This window comes from Homalodisca vitripennis, chromosome 2, assembly GCF_021130785.1.
Source record: "Homalodisca vitripennis isolate AUS2020 chromosome 2, UT_GWSS_2.1, whole genome shotgun sequence".
Taxonomy (NCBI): Eukaryota; Metazoa; Arthropoda; class Insecta; order Hemiptera; family Cicadellidae; genus Homalodisca; species Homalodisca vitripennis.
This window is the reverse complement of record NC_060208.1, coordinates 85,285,326-85,302,054: the sequence shown is the minus strand read 5'-3', so window position 1 is coordinate 85,302,054 and position 16,729 is coordinate 85,285,326. Positions and strand designations below refer to the sequence as shown.

General features: G+C 32.6%; 1 protein-coding gene across 1 annotated transcript in view; it reads right to left on the bottom strand.

The window, feature by feature from the left end:
* Positions 1–16,729, bottom strand: part of LOC124354300 (eukaryotic translation initiation factor 3 subunit B) — a 50,421-nt gene that overhangs the window by 15,840 nt on the left and 17,852 nt on the right. The window contains exon 6 of the mRNA XM_046804645.1: positions 2,178–2,376. Within this exon, the coding sequence (XP_046660601.1) occupies positions 2,178–2,376 (199 nt within the window). The remainder of the gene's footprint in view (positions 1–2,177; positions 2,377–16,729) is intronic.

The window sequence follows — 16,729 nt, the reverse complement described above, 5'->3', positions numbered from 1 at the left end:
ATTTTTTATTGATACAGTACACAAATATGTCAATTCCTATTTGAATAGAAACAATATATATACTCGGCAAGTGAGAGTTCCGGGGTCGAGTCCCGGCGGAGCAAGTACTTTTTGCGATTGAATATTTATTGAAATTATATATATATATATATATATATATTGATAAGCTTATGAATATATATTGCCATGTTTAGAATAGATACAGGGAAATTATGTCACTATGTAAAAAATATGTGTTTAATGTTTAACTTTTTTTTCCTGGAAAATAAGATACATAGGAATAATAATGATTTCTGCTTGTTCTTAGCCTACAAGACTTCTGATGTGTTCTTTTACACATTTCAGATTTTAGGACCTTCCTCACCTGAGAAATTTCACACTATACACATAAAAAAATTATAATGAAGTATTCTTATATATGTATAATTCTTACATATGTTTTAAGGAAATGCTGACCATTGTAGCTACTCCAACCAGACTCTCTATTTTTACTACAAAGATACACAATACAATACAACCTACAGTACACTACAACACTACTATATTTTTTACAATAGAATAATACTGGGTGTTTATTTATAGATGAATATCAGGGTTTTAACACATTTTAGTTATTTTTACAAATAACTAAAAATTATAATTCATACATAAAAAATCAAAGATCAACTCAAAACAGTTTTGTTTGTTGTCACCTGTGCGCATGCGGACAATGTTTCCTCCGCCATATGTTAGAAAACACTAGTAGCAAAATGGTGATTTGTGAACAGAAGGCTTGTGTTCTGTAGTTTGCAAAGATTGAATCTGTAATATTTAAACAATGTGCGTTCCATATAAAGTTTGGTTATGATCCTCCAAGTGATAATAACATCAGTAGATGGTCATCAGTTTGAAGATACTGGCTGACTTTGCAAAGAGAAGAATACAGGACAACAAATGGTTAGTGAAGAGCGTTGAGCAAATGAGACAGAGACTTTCACGTGTAGCCCACAGAAATCAGTTCAGAAGGCTAGTCGTGAATTAGCAATTCTAGTGACGACTGTTTGGAAAGTTTTACGGAAACACTTACAACTACATCTGTATCGTTTGCTGTTGTTACAGGCTCTACAGCCTATGGTTTTCATGCCTATTTTGCAGACAAAATGTTGCAAGACAATGAATATTTTCTGGATCATGTCATTTCAGTGACGAATCAACATTTCACCTCAGTGGACATGTGAACACTCACTGGAACACTCAGAAAACCCTCACGAGATGGTAAAATTGTAGTGAGAGTCCCCTAAATTGAATATTTTGTATGCCATATCTAAACAGAAAGTTTATGGGTCTTTCTTTTTTGGAGAAGGAACTGTAACTGGTATTTCTTATATTGATGCTGTAGAACTACACCTATTTCCTCAATTTGAAGAAGATGAACCACAGAACTTCATTTGGCAGCAAGATGGTGCATCGCCTCACAGGCATAACTCAGAATGCGATTGGCTGAATGTCATTGTACCGCTGGTTGCAATGGGCCTAATGACAGAGCTTGTTTTGCATGACCTCTACGTTCACGCTATATTATTTCTACCGTTATTATATAAAGGATTAAGTCTATGTGCCTCTGCTACCAGCTGAACTTCCCAACTTAGGAAAACGATTGAAGCAACTTTAATAACTATCACTTCAGACACATTGATCAAATTTTGGTAAAAACTGGGCTATTGACTTGATGAGTACCATTTTCGAATGGAGCTCACATTGAACACTTTTAAACTTGTAGGTAGAACTATTTGAGTAGCTTTTTAATTTCATGTATTAATTATAATTTCGAGTTTTATATAATATATACTACAAAACGTTATCACTCCGATATTAATTTATAAACACCTTGTACTTCCAGCATGGTATTATCGATTTTTAATATAGTAGAGGCTGTTACGGAAAAAAGAGTAGAATAGGTGGTTACATAAATATCTATTGCTATCCCAAAAGAATCTAGGTTTTTACAAGAACAGATAGGATAAGAGAATTAAAAGGATTTGCAACCATTAAGTTTTACAAAACAGTAACAGTTTTGAGAACTTTGGAGTGCGGTTCTTTCTTCCTGCAAAAAATAATGCAATATCATTAAAATTAATAAATTATGGTACTGAAGGCCAAGTTTTAAAATAGAAAAATTATTCCCAAAGTTGACTTACTGGTGTCTCATACACACTTAGTGTGTCAGTGCCTATACGCGCAAAGTACTTGTCATCCTTGGACCAACGGAAGATGGGCCACACCATGGTGCCGTCAATGCTGAATGATCTCTTTTCCAATCCCGTCCGGATGTCCCAGATGATCACCATTTTTTTGGGATCAATGTTCTCATTGCTGGGAGAGTACGTCACCAAGTATCTGAGGGAACAGTTCTATTAAATTCAGGAAAATTTCTTCAACTATTGGAAACAATTATTTTAATTAATATAATAAACATTTTTTAAATAACTATATTATATTTTACAACAGTTTTAGCAATTCTTTTGGGATAATGTCTCTTACATTTAGGAACAATTCTTTTTACAACTTTTACACTCGGTTTTCAACTTATGAGATTACAACACTTGTAGGCCAGTTATTTGTACATAAAATTGTATTGGAATGTGTCATATGACATTATTAATAAAAACAATTGAAACACTTGTCTATGAAACTTTGATGAATTATCAACAAACTTTGTACTATGCAAAAAAGAAAATATTTATATTCAAAAGAAACAATAGAAAAACTGCTTTTACTATAATAATTTTATTTAGGTATTTCCAGCCATCAGCAACACATATTGTCTACACCATTTTCAGCAGAACGAAAGTTATTTGAAACATCATATAGCAGGAAACACCAAAAAATTGACACACCAATTCAAATCAACACAAATAATAAAAGTTAAAGTTAGTTGCTTATTAATATTACTTATTCACTTCAGGACAACCTGTTGGTAGAAAAAAAATAATAATTATAATCCGGCCAAGAGATCAATAATGATCCCTAAATCAATTTTAAGCAGAACTTTGAAAGTTGTTCAAAAGTTGTTTGAAATATCATTTGGCAGAAAATATTAAAATAACAGTCAACAACTGAACTCAATACAACAATTAAACAAAAACTGACATTAATGGTTTATTATGATTACTTATTCACTTTAGAACTCTCTGCTATTAATGATAAAAAAAGAAATAATAAAAATAATATTCTAGCCATCAGCTCTATGATGTTCTCTACATCAATTTTCAGTAGAACGAAAGTTAATTGAGACATCATTTGGCAGGAAACCTAAAAATTACAGTCAGCAACTCAACTCAAAACAGCAATAACAAATATGTGCAAGTTAATCGCTTTTTAATATTATTGATCAACTTTATGACATTTTGTTTGTAGCCAGAAAAAATCAAGAAATAATGAAAAAATGTGCTGTAACCATCATCTTTATTATGTTCTGCACATACATTCTGAACAGAATGAGTTATTTGAAACATTATTTGACACAAAATTATAAACTGACAGTCAGCAACTTAACTCAAAACAACAATAAAATTACAAGTACTAGTTAATGACTTATGACAATTAATTATTCACTTCAGAATGCACAATTTGTTGCCAGAAAGAAAGGAAAAAAAACAATTGTATTCCGGCCATCAGCTGTATTAGGTTCACTTCATAAATTTTCAGCAGAACGAAAGTAGTTTCAAACATCATATGGCAGGAAACTTCAAAATTACAGTCAGTAACTCAACTTAAAACAACAATAACATTAAATAGGAATTGGATAGTGCAAGTTAATGACCAGATAGATTTAAGTAAAAAAAAGTGAAATATTAATAACTGTATTCTCTACATCAGTTGTCAGCAGAAAAAAAGTTACTAGAAACATCATTTAGCAGGAAACTATAAAATGACAGTTAGCAACTCTCCTTAAGGCAACAAGAAAAATAATAAGTACATGATAATGGATTTTAATAATTAATTATTCACTTCTTGACGTTCTGTTTGTAGTAAAAAAGAAATAATAAAATGTATTCAGGTCATCATCTTCATTATGTTCTGACATAAATGTTGAGCAGAATGAAAGTTATTTGAAACATCACGTGGCAGGAAACTTCAAAATTACAGTAGAGTCTCGGTTATCTGACCTTCCAAGTTATCTGAACTTCCGGGGCAATAAATCATGGACATGATTTTATAAAATAAGTCGGGCGAGACAGCCCCTTTCTTTTACCTGTCTGTACAAATTATATTTGTGCGCCAGGCAACAGGTTGGTAACCTCACTTTCACTTTGTTTGGGCGCACTGCAGTCCTCAGTGCTTACGCAGCTCTTTTGCCGAGGGGTTGTCTTATGCATAATTTCCTTGTTTCGCTTGTGCCATTTGGTTACACTGTTAGTTTTGATTTTGTCGTGTCTTAAAGTTGTGGCGATGGCTTCATAACATAAAAAGATGGTTGTTTCAATGAAAGAAAAACTGAAAGCCTTAAAGAGACTAGACAATGGTGAAACTTTATTAAAAGTGGTGCAAAATTATAACGTGGGATTATAACAGTAAGAGATTGGATGAGGAATCACAATGACATTGAAAAATGGTGTTCTCAGCGAATCATGGCAACTGCTTTGGTAAATTGGAAGAACACCAAAAAAGTGAGTTTGAAAAAGTAAGTGAAGCTTTGTATCTGTGGTTTACTCAACATAGAGATAACGTGTACTGATATCAGCACCAATATTACAACAATAAACCTTAAATGTTTCAAAGTGAACTTAAGATGAACCTGATTTCACAGCTAATGTAGGTTGGATCAATAGATGGAAGTAAAGATACAGAATTTGACAGTTTAACCCTTTGACGTTCTATGGATGCAGTGCCTCACGACCTCACTGTTGTTTGACGTCCTTATGACACAAGCAATCAGTCATCATGTGGTTCCATCTTATGGTCAAATTTCGAAATATTTCGACCAAGTAATAATGTGAGAACGTTGTGGATACAACAAAGAACATGTGTTGCTGTCCTTTTCTTCTCGTTATTTTATTAGTCTGATTATTTATGATATTCAACAAGCGGTTGTCATCAGCTGACTGCAGTAATGGCGTTGTGAGTAAACAGCGGTGTGACTCGTTTACGGGACGTTTTTGCTTATGTTTAACGTCGGGTGGTTAAGTTATTTGATAGAAAAGTGTTTGTGATTGTAATATGTAATTTTAGTAGTGTAATTAGTTGCAAAAATGATGGCACGGGATAGTGAAATTGACCGCTGGGTGGGTTATGATTCTGATGATAGTGTTAGTGTTGATATTGATTATGCTCAGTTGCAATGAATACCAAATTGTGAGGAAAGTGGTGAAGATGACATTCTTGGCTGCTTTTCACCTAGGCCTACAGGTAATGAAGTTATGGATATTGACCATGACAATATTAGTGAACATGAGTTTTTACTGCATAGGCCTACTTAAAATGAGTTTGACCAAGGTAGGCCTATTGGACCTACCTTGGTGAAAAAGTAGCGCCGTATGGGTTAGCATGTATACTATAAGTACCATGTCAAAGGGTTAATATCTGTGGCGAGAAGCTTTTAGCAAACTGTGAAGCCGTTCAATCGTTTAGGGACAAACTTCATACGCTATTGGACAATGAAAGCCTATCAGGTGTTCAAATATTAAACTGTGAAGAGACTGGTCTTAATTACAAATTTTTACTGGCAAAAACACTAGTGTCAAAGGCTGAAACGGCAGCACAACCATAGCAAAGAGTGACAATTCTTGCATGCAGTAATGCCACGGCAAATATAGGATGAAACTGGCTATGATAAGCAAGTTGAAAATATTGATAATGTTTTAAAAAAATGCTTTGCCATTGAAATATTACAATAAAATAATGCTTGGATGAGTTCAACAATTTTTAAAGAATGGTTAAAAGAATTAGTGCCACAAACTGATCAATTTTTGAAATCTAAAAATTTGCCACGAAACGTAGTATTGCTGCTTGACAAAGCTACGTGCCATCCTGACGAGGATGAACTTAATGAACATAATCAAAGTGATTGAATCCAAAAATAAGATGACTGAGCTAAATAATAAAATTAAATACACGACCCGAGCTATACTCGGGCGCCGGTAGCAGGCGCTGCCGACGCGGCCTGACCTATACTTGGGCTCAGGGTACAAAGTGTTAATGGCAAACCCAACCTCAAATTTAAAGTCACACAAAACTATTAATAATAATCTATCTGTAGCACATTGTTCCACCAGAATATAAGAGTGCTTGAGTCATCAATTGAGTCTCTCGAAATTACTCTTGATGAATTAAATCCAGAAAGTTTGTACTTTCAGAACATAAAATGCTTAAAACAACTTTAGAAAGAATAAATATCTTAGATTATAAAGTAACCAGCAGTTTTGGTAGAGGGACATCACGTGGAGGAGGTGTTGTTATTTTGGCTGAACCGCACTTAAATTAAAAAATAAATGTTTTTAAATAAATAGAACAACTGCTTAGCAAAACAATATTTGAATGCTGTTTGGTTAATTTAAAAATATCCCCCCTCTCAAAAATTCAAATTTACTGGTTGCAGGTTTCTACTGAAATCCAATAAAATAAAATAAAAAGGAATCAGTTGACAGATAAGGTAAAATGTTTGAAACTCTAACAAATAAATTTGCAAATATAACAGTCCTGGGAGATATAAATATCAAACTGATGGAACAAAGTGTCACATCCAAAAATCTTAATAACTTTTGTTTAGTAGCTTAATGGTCTAAGATACTTAGTTAATTTTCCAACCAGGGTTATAGAAACATCAGAAAGCACTATTGACAACATATTCTCAAATACTGACAAAAAGAGTATCAATATAGTTGGAATAAACACATAACTTTCGACAATGATGCCTAATTATTGAATATTAATATATATTGTAAATATGGTATATTCCATTATATTTTAATGTTTTATATAATTTTTGCTTTCCAAAAAAATTAAACAGATATAAAAATAAAAAGCCTTGGATCTCTGAGGACCTTAAGTCAGATAAAAAAGAAATCATATAACTCAGTAAAGAAGCTAGAGATACACAAAACAGTTCTATGTTTCTGAAAGTTAGAGAAATGAAGTCATATACAAAAGTTTACAAGGGAAAAAATGTCTCCAAAATACTTAACTTATTTTCCAATATAAAACTACATGGAAAATAATAAATAATGAAGTTGGGAAGAACTAAGCTGCATGATAATAAACTTGTTCATGATTTTTGTTACTATATTTAAAAGCTTCATAATCATTTTATAAATTTTATTGAGGGCGATATTTTACCTTATGTAGATGATAAGAGGACAAATGGCAAAAATTATGTAAATTGTAACTTATTAACCATGAGTTGTAAAATCTTTAGATGTAACCCAATCGATGAGAAGGAAACTTAAAAATAATTAGTAGTCTAAAAAACAAAACAAGTTCAGGCTAATTGAAAAACCAATAAATGTAATAAAAAATGTTAAATTTCAGTTAGTAAAAACCTATAAAACATTTAATGAACCCATCCTTTATAAGAGGGGAAGCTTAAAATCTTTAAGTCTTGCCGTTCTTTAAAAAGGGAGAAAAAACTTATATTGAAAATTAAAGGCCAGTGTCATTGCTCCCAGCAATGTCCAAAATATTTGAAAGAGCTTTATGTAACCAATTGGTTGATTTCTTAGAAACAAACAATTTAATCCAAGATTGCCAACAAGGTTTTCGAAAGGGAAAATCAATAACCACCGCAGCAACATAATTTATTGAGTCAGTAATCAATTTATTAGATGAAAAAAAGAAAGTAATGGGGGTTTTATGGACATAAGCTAAGTGTTTGACTCTATTATCTCACCCATTCCCGCTTAAAAAGTTAAGGGCATAAGGGGCAAGGAATATGACTGGGTTGAATCTTATCTTGAAAATCGAAACAATTTGTTCAAATAACACACAGTGATGGTAAAAATATCAGGAATTATTACAGATCTTCAGTAAAAACAATTAAATATATGATCCTGCAAGGCTCTATTCTGGGTCCAATTTTATTTATTTGTTACGTAAATGAACTATGCAAATTATGCTGCTCTAGTAAATCATGCTTGTATGCAGACGACACAAGTCTAAATATTAATGCATCTTAATGGGATAGTATTGAAATCTAAATAAATAGTATCTAATAAGTCTTGCAGATTATTTCACTGAAAGCAATCTGCTCCTTAATTTTAAAAATACTAATTGTATGATGTTCCAAACAAAAAGCTGCAAAATTAATGAGCCACCAATTAGCACAGACGAGTCAAAAATATCCCAAGTAGAAGAGGTAAATTTTTTGGGATTAATTGTGGACAAAAATCTTAACTCAGACAATCATGTCGATAAAGTTCTTTCACAATTATCCTTCGGTTTACATGCAATCTGTGCGATTATAAAACTTAAAAATGATTTATTTTCCTCACAAACACTTCATAATTAGTTTTGGCATATCTTTATATGGAGCAACAACTTCTAAAAACTTGAGGCAATAAGAATTATACTGAACCTAAAGTCACATACATCAGTAAAGGAAAAATTTGTGGAACTACAAATTCTTACTATTTTTGGACTATATGTTTATGAAATAATATTGTCAGTCAGGTCAAGAATCGGAGAGCAAATGCTTAACCCTTTGAGGTCTCTATAAAAATTGCTTCGACTGTCCTCAGGTCGTATTTAATTTCTGTTAGTTTACAGTTCTTTGACAATACACAAATGCAAGTTTTAAATCCCTTTTTCTGCAACTTTTTTATTTTTTTCTCTTTATATATCAATGTAAATAACCTAAAAAGAATGTTTAAATTATTTTATAGTATTTTTTTATAACTTTAAATAACATTTAAAAAATAAAAAAAAGAAGTATAAAAATATAAAAACATAATTTTTATTTTTTTATACATATGTAATAAACCAAAATTACATGAATACAGGTGAAAAGGCACTAGGATCTCATCAGATACATGTTATTCATTATATAATATTATATATAATACATTATATATATTATAATTTTGCCTTAGTCCAGCCCTAGGCCTACTTTGGGTAACATGTCTAGCTCTTCCTCTTAGTCTACTAGTTTGTAGCCTAGGCCTAACTCTATTATTTGCATCTCCTTGTCCTACTTCTATCACATTATCCAAGAATTGATAAAATTCTTCCCCATCATTACCTAAAGTTTCCAATCTAAACACATCACTTTCATCGTCTAGGTTACCGTCATTTACCACAATGTTTTCAGAAGAATTTTCACTATGATTCAACTAACAATCACTATCACGGTCTTCTTCAATAATCTGTTTTTTATTTTGGATACTAATTTCACTGAAAATACTATCATAATCATCTAATATTTCGTCATCGTCAGTAAAACTTGTACTTGGACCAGCCATATTTGTAAACACGGCGCAAGTGCAGACGTCAGTTGTATTGGTCTTCTATTTTCACTTCCAAAGCCTCCTATATCGTGAATAAAGATCAATGTAGCATTCACGTAACCAAAATAGAAGTCCAAAGTACCGAATAACTCAAATACCGAACAGCAATAGGTTAGAAATGGACAAACAAGCAGTGACATTATCCGGTCGACCTATTGTCGACATGCGAGCGTTCAGCGAAACTGCCGTAGTCGACCTATAGTCGACGACCGACCGCAAAGGGTTAATGGTACTAATTACCAGTATAATACAAGACAGAGAAATGAATTTGACTACTCCTTCTCATCAATTGCCACTTTTTGAAAAAAAAACCCACAATATTCTAGAATTAACTTTTACAAACCAATACCCAAAAATATAAAATTAGAAACTACTTTTTCAAAATTTAAAAACAAAACTAAAAATGTATTTAATAAATAAAACCCTTTATTCATTCAATGGACTATGAGGATATTGTACATTACTATATTTTAATTTAGTAAAAGATCATAAATTGTACATGGTCTTAATTTGACACCATTCAGTTGTATTCATGTAATACAGTATGAATAAAGAATATTTTGATTTTATAACTCAACTTAAAACAACAATAAAATTACAACTGCAAGTTAATGTCAAAAGATTTAATTATTTACTTCAGGATTCCATGTTTTAACCAGATGAAAAGAAGAAATATTAAACCTTTGAGGTCGGGCGGGACAGCGTCTGACCCGGCATACTTGGGTGGCTGAGTAGCGAGCGGGACACTTGCTGTCCCGCGCTGTAGTGCTTTATTCTTTATTTTGTATCTCCTAAACGAATTAACCTTTTCATGCCAAATTTTGTTGTTTATTTCTTAAAAACTTGCAACAATTGAAGGGTCTAGCGATAAGCTCTACATGGACAACTTTTTTTGTTCCCCACAGCTAGTTAGGGAACTAAAAGACAAGAAAATAATTTACTGCGACACTGCAAGGTCTAACAGACTATACGAGGGGGTACCCAAAAAAAAACCGGAATTATTTTATAAAAATTATATATTATCAAATTTTTTACAATACGACCTTATCTCCTTCAAAATAATCTCCATTACAACTAATACACTTGTCCCAACAGTATTTCCATTGATCAAAACATTTTTTGTAGTCATCTTTAGAAATGGCTGCAAGCTCGAGCTTCGTTTTTTTCTTAACCTCTTCAACGCTGTCAAATCGTTGACCTTTCAAGCCTCTTTTCATGTGTGGAAATAAAAAATAAGTCGCATGGAGCGAGGTCAGGCGAGTAAGGTGCGTGGGGCAGCGGAACCATGCCGTTTTTGGCTAAAAACTGCCTAACTGAGATGGCTGTGTGTGCCGGTGCGTTGTCATGGTGGAAGAACCAGTCTCCAGTCTGCCACAAATCGGGTCTTTTCTGGCGAACACTGTTGCGCAATCTTCTTAAAATCTACAAATAAAATGTTTGGTTGACAGTCTGACCTGGAGGAACAAACTCAGAATGAACAATGCCTTTAGCATCAAAAAAGCAAATCAACATGGTTTTGATGTTTGATTTGACTTGCCGACATTTTTTTGGACGAGGTGAAGATGGCGACTTCCATTGGCTTGACTGTTGCTTCGTTTCTGGGTCATAACCATAGCACCATGACTCATCACCAGTAATTACCTTTTCCAGAAAATCAGGATCATTTTCGAGATGTTCTTTCAGAAGGCGGCAAGTTTCAACTCGATGCAACCCTTTTCAGTCCTAAATCTCCTTTTAAAATTCGCTGAACCGAGCTCCAAGTTAACCCACTACTCTCTGATAGTACCTTAATTGTCTGTCGACGGTCGGTGAGCACAAGTTCACGAATTTTCTCAACATTTTCGTCCGATCGACAGGTTGATGGACGTCCAGAACGAGCTTTGTCTTCAATCGACATGTCGCCATTTTTAAATCGAGCGAACCACTCATAGACCTGAGTTTTCCCCATAGCATCATCTTTGTAAGCTGTATTCAACATTAAAATAGTTTCTGCAGCATTTTTACCAAGTAAAAAACAAAATTTCACAGCTGCACGTTGTTCATTTAAACTTGCCATGACAAAAAACGAAACAAGAACAAAACAGGGTTAGCGAAAACAGTCACTACGAACGAACAGAATGCACTAGGATAACGGAACTGGAGTCACTGAGCTCGCAATGGGTTGCGTGACACACGCCTAGCGGCAGGAATGTGTACTACACGCTGCCGGTTGCCAGCAATACGATTCCGGTTTTTTTTGGGTACCCCCTCGTATATGCAACAGGAATTTCAGAAAAAAATAGGAAGGCTCTAAACATGGAAAAAAGCCAACTAGAAGTAAGACAGACTTCAGATGGCCTTGTTTGTGCGCTTTATTTTGACAAGCGCTACTTGCTTATGCTAACTAACATACACGCCCCCCTGAACAAGGTCTGTATAGGTTCGAAATTGAAAACAGCTTCATTCTAGGTTTTATTTTACCACAAACCACGCTTAAAATCTAATGAAACACATGTTTTTCAAACTAAATTAATGTAAAACACATATATTAACTGTCGGAAAATTCGAAAGATTAACTCAAAATAAAGGTAATTTAGTTTTACAAAATAAAAACTTTACTTTGAACCAAATGAATATAAAATAAGAAAGAGGGAAATAACTAGAACAATGCGCGGGACGTGAGATTTGAGTGAAATCCCGCTGACCAGCGAGGGCAGGCAGGTCTCGCGCGCACCGCCACTCAGGCACAGCGCACGTCATATAGCGCCGGCGTCAAAGGGTTAATAATTGTTTTTAAGCCATCAGTTCCATTACGTTCTCTACATTAAATTTCAGCAGAACGAAAGTTGTTTGTAACATCATTTGGCGGGAAACTTCAAAATGACAATCAGCAACTAAACGCAAAGCAACAATAAAAATTACAAGTGTAATTTAATAGATTTTAAAAAGTAATTATTCACTTCCGTAAATTGTGTTGGTAGAAAAAAAAAGAAATAATAAAAAATGTATTCAGGTCATCACCTTCATTATGTTCTGTACATAAATTTCGAACAGAACGAAAGTTATTTGAAACGTCACACCAGAAACTTCAAAATTACAGTCAATAACTCAACTCAAACCAGCAATAACATGTATAAGTTAAGTACAAGTTAATCGATTTAAAAAATGTACTATTCACTTCAGAATTCCATGTTTTAACCAGATAAAAAGAAGAAATATTAATAATAGCATTCAAGCCATCAGCTCCATTATGTTCACTTCATAAATTTTCAGCAGAACGAAAGTTGTATGAACATCATTTGGCAGGAAACTTGAAAATTACAGCCAACTAAACTTAAAACAACAATATAATTACAAGTGCAAGTTAATGACTTATAGAAGAATTAATTATTAACATCAGAATTCCATGTTTTAACCAGATAAAAAGAAGAAATATTAATAATAGCATTCAAGCCATCAGTTCCATTATGTTCTCTACATGAATTTTCAGCAGAACGAAAGTTGTTTGAAACATCATTTGGCAGGAAACTTCAAAATGACAGTCAGCAACTAAATGTAATACAATGATAACAATTATAAGTGCAAGTTAATGGATTAAAAACAATTAATTATTTACTTCCAGATATTCTGTTTGTAGCCAGAAAAAAGAAAATAATTAAAAAAAATTATATTTATATATATAATGGATTTCTCTTCGTTTGTAGCACATTTAGGACTAAAACTTATTTCACGGTCTTTTACACTTCCAGTTTCTTTGAAACGTTGGACTTTTCTACATAATGTCTGACTTTGATATCGATGGTCTGACAGAGACTGTCATTAAATAAATGCACAACTTGATCAAATGTTCGTAAATGGTTATCATATCCACTCATCATAAGCAGTGTTATTCTTTCAGTTTCAGTCAGAGACATCACTATAACAAAATATACAACTAGTCAGTGTTGATAAAACATGTGTTAAAAACCAATTTACACTGTACAAATATTGTACACTGTATCACAAGATCAACTGTGGACATTTAAAGAAAAAGAAAATTTCCTGTCTGAATGTATTCTACAATCAAATCAACTATAATTTCCAAACTTCTTTAAATTATGATAAAAGAAATTAAACTTCATGAAATGTTCATTACACTTCTTAACCCTTAGCACTGAGAAGGTCACGCTCAAGGGCCAGTCTTGTCTTTTAGTGCACTTGGATATTCAATGTGATATGCTGTCCCGGATGACCATGCTACAGGCCCGCTACATGTTTTTCCACCCAGTCAGAATTCTCTGCTTATCGGTTAATGCTGACAGATCAAATTTATTTTTCAGAGTAGCTCCAAAACAGCTTTATTTGTCCCAACTTCAAATTATAATATTGTTGTATGGTAAGGTTTATATACTTACACTAAAATAAAAAGCAGACTAAAATATACATTATTGGATGCTTTATAAAAACAATTTTTATTGTAGGCACGATTAAAAATGATAAATTAGTGGTGAATCGTTATTTCATAATTCAATTTAACATTATTTACAAATTATAAATATGTAAAACAAACTTTGATTTAATCATCAATATGATACTTATTCAGTTAAATATTCATGTTGTGTATTGTGATTAGATCTAAGAATGTTAAAACTAAATCATATAGCTTTGAGTGAATTAATAACTTTTTTGTAACTAAAGTATAAAAAACAAGTAAGGCAAACAAATTAAATCTACAAATGTAATCAATTAATTCAGTTGAATAAAGTAAATAGTTTTGTTCAGCTTAACTTCCATTTTAACAATCAAAATCACCATTACTACCGTCAAATTTGAGTACTTCAATGATTTGTCTTATTTGTAGAACCCAGGTCTCAACAATCTATCATGATGACAAATTCAATATTAAAATGACATTTGTAAAATAATAAACTTAACTGGTGTGTCACTAGCAGAAGAAGCACGTAGTACTACAAAGACTTCAGAACAAAACAAAAGAAATCTGAAGAAATGTCAACTACCGATTTATGAAGTTGTCACATTACCTAATAGAAAGCAGCACTTTTCAAGCCTAAAGGTGAAGGAATTTATTTCATATTTGAAAAAATAGCGACATAGTACAATGGGTTTCGAGCACGGCCATAAGAGCTGTAGCGCTACCAGGTACGGGCCTAGCTTGTGTATTGTTTTCACCTTAAAACAAAGTGTCCAGCATGCACAGTTGCGATGATGGGGGTTGTGTGTGTAGCCATTTCACCTGCTAGCCATTCTGTTATTTTCCAAGTGCTAATGAGTAAAGGTTGTTTTAAGTTATTTTTATTTTGCACATTTTGTTTTTATAAGGAAGTAGAGTGCAACTTAAAATTCAAATTGCAATCCCCATTTTGCTACCAATCAAGTGGATGAACTAAAAACATCCATCACTGTTTACTCTTAACAGTTGTTTCAATTACAAAATATGTAATCTTTAGTGCTAATTCTACCCAACAAATCAAGTTGTTATATTAAGAATATATTTTAGTTTTAAAAAATCAAGTCAACATTAAACAGCACTTAAGTGTAAAAATTCCAAGAACAAAAACCTCAATACTAAAAACATAAAGAAACAATACTCATAATTAAACAAGAAAAGGTATTTTTTTTAATAAGAAAAATGGCATGAGAGTGTAAAGGTTGACATTTGCTTACTTCTGATAAGAACCATCAAGCTGAAGTGTGATATAACAATTAATTATTATCAGCATTAAGTTCTCATTCAGTCCTATCTTAGGAATGTTGATTAAATTGAATACAACCATGTGATATTCATTTGCAGAATAAACACACATGGCTTAAAACAATAAATTAATTCTAAATGACAAATCAATTAACAGAGTTTTCAGGGAAAGTATTACAAAATTATACAAATTGTTCACATTTAAAAAGCACAAATATTTACAACAACATATATTATGCCCTAAAATCTATATTTTATGTCTATCTGCATTACCTAAAAATAGTATACAGTACTGTCAACACATTGGAATCTAACATTGTATTGATAAAAATAATAACATGTTTTATTTAAATAAATTTAGTTAATTTATTAAGTAATTTTATAGATTTTGGATGTTTTAACATACTATTAACTTATTTGTAAACGAATAAATTTCTCTAATATTTTTAGTCTCTAGAACTGGATATTTTTATGCTTTAAAGTAAGAACAGGCGAACTTAACACAAAACTTGCTGTATAAAATACTGTGAATATTATAAACATACCTTAGTTATTCCTTGTTGTATAAACACAAAATGTTCTCTTTTTAATAATATATGTATATTTATATTTCTTATACTTGTTCACAGAAGTTAGCTTGTGTGTGAAACACCTCAAAACGCATTTTCAATTGAAGTGGAATACCACTTTTTGCACTGGTATACAGTTTCACTTCTTTTCCCCTGCAAGGCACAAACTTGACATTTTCTTGAGGGCCTGGCCTTGGTGGTTGAGAGTATCTTTATAATAAAATGCCCTCAAAACCGTCCTTGAAGGCGCAGTGGTGATTCCCCACAAGTGGGAGGCCTACCAACTGTTGATCTGACAGGAAGCTGCACATTTGGTAGTATTTACTCTGCCAAATTTATTTTGAATTTTGAGATTGATTGTTGTTTCTTCCAGTCATTTTGATATGCACTATGAGGCAATTGTAGAAAGAGATAGAAACAAATCTTTTTCTATCCTTTTAAGATTCTTCGCATCACTGGGAAGGAGGACAACCTCTCATCTTGTGTATCAACCTTACACATTTATGATTATATATTATAATCAGTCACATTTGGTTTGAGAGTGGATTTTGGGTTAGACCTATTTCTTTTTCTTTTCTTGGGTAGTTGACAACATTAAGACATCTTTCCTGTTCTTCCACTTAAAACACAACATTTTTTTGGGTGGAACTAAATGTAAGCTCTCATTTATTAAATTTTTGTTTCTTCAGATCAGCAGGTAAATTTTACCTCTTGGCCCTGACAGTTCTCACAGCATGTGTTTGTCTTTCCAGCAACTCCTTAAAATGTTTTGGTGAACTGTACCAGGCCCCTGTTCCAAAAGATCTGAACATATGTCCAAAAGAACTTGTTAACTGATTGAGAACTCTTGATTAAGTATCTTAAAATTGTGAAAATAAAGTAGTTTTTAAATCACATACTTTGTAAATTTGTATCTCAAACCCAGCTCTTTTTCATAGGTTGAATTGTATCCAAGAAAGACTACACCAAAACATCATGAAGCTCTCGTCAATGCAAATATTTTAATCAAGGGT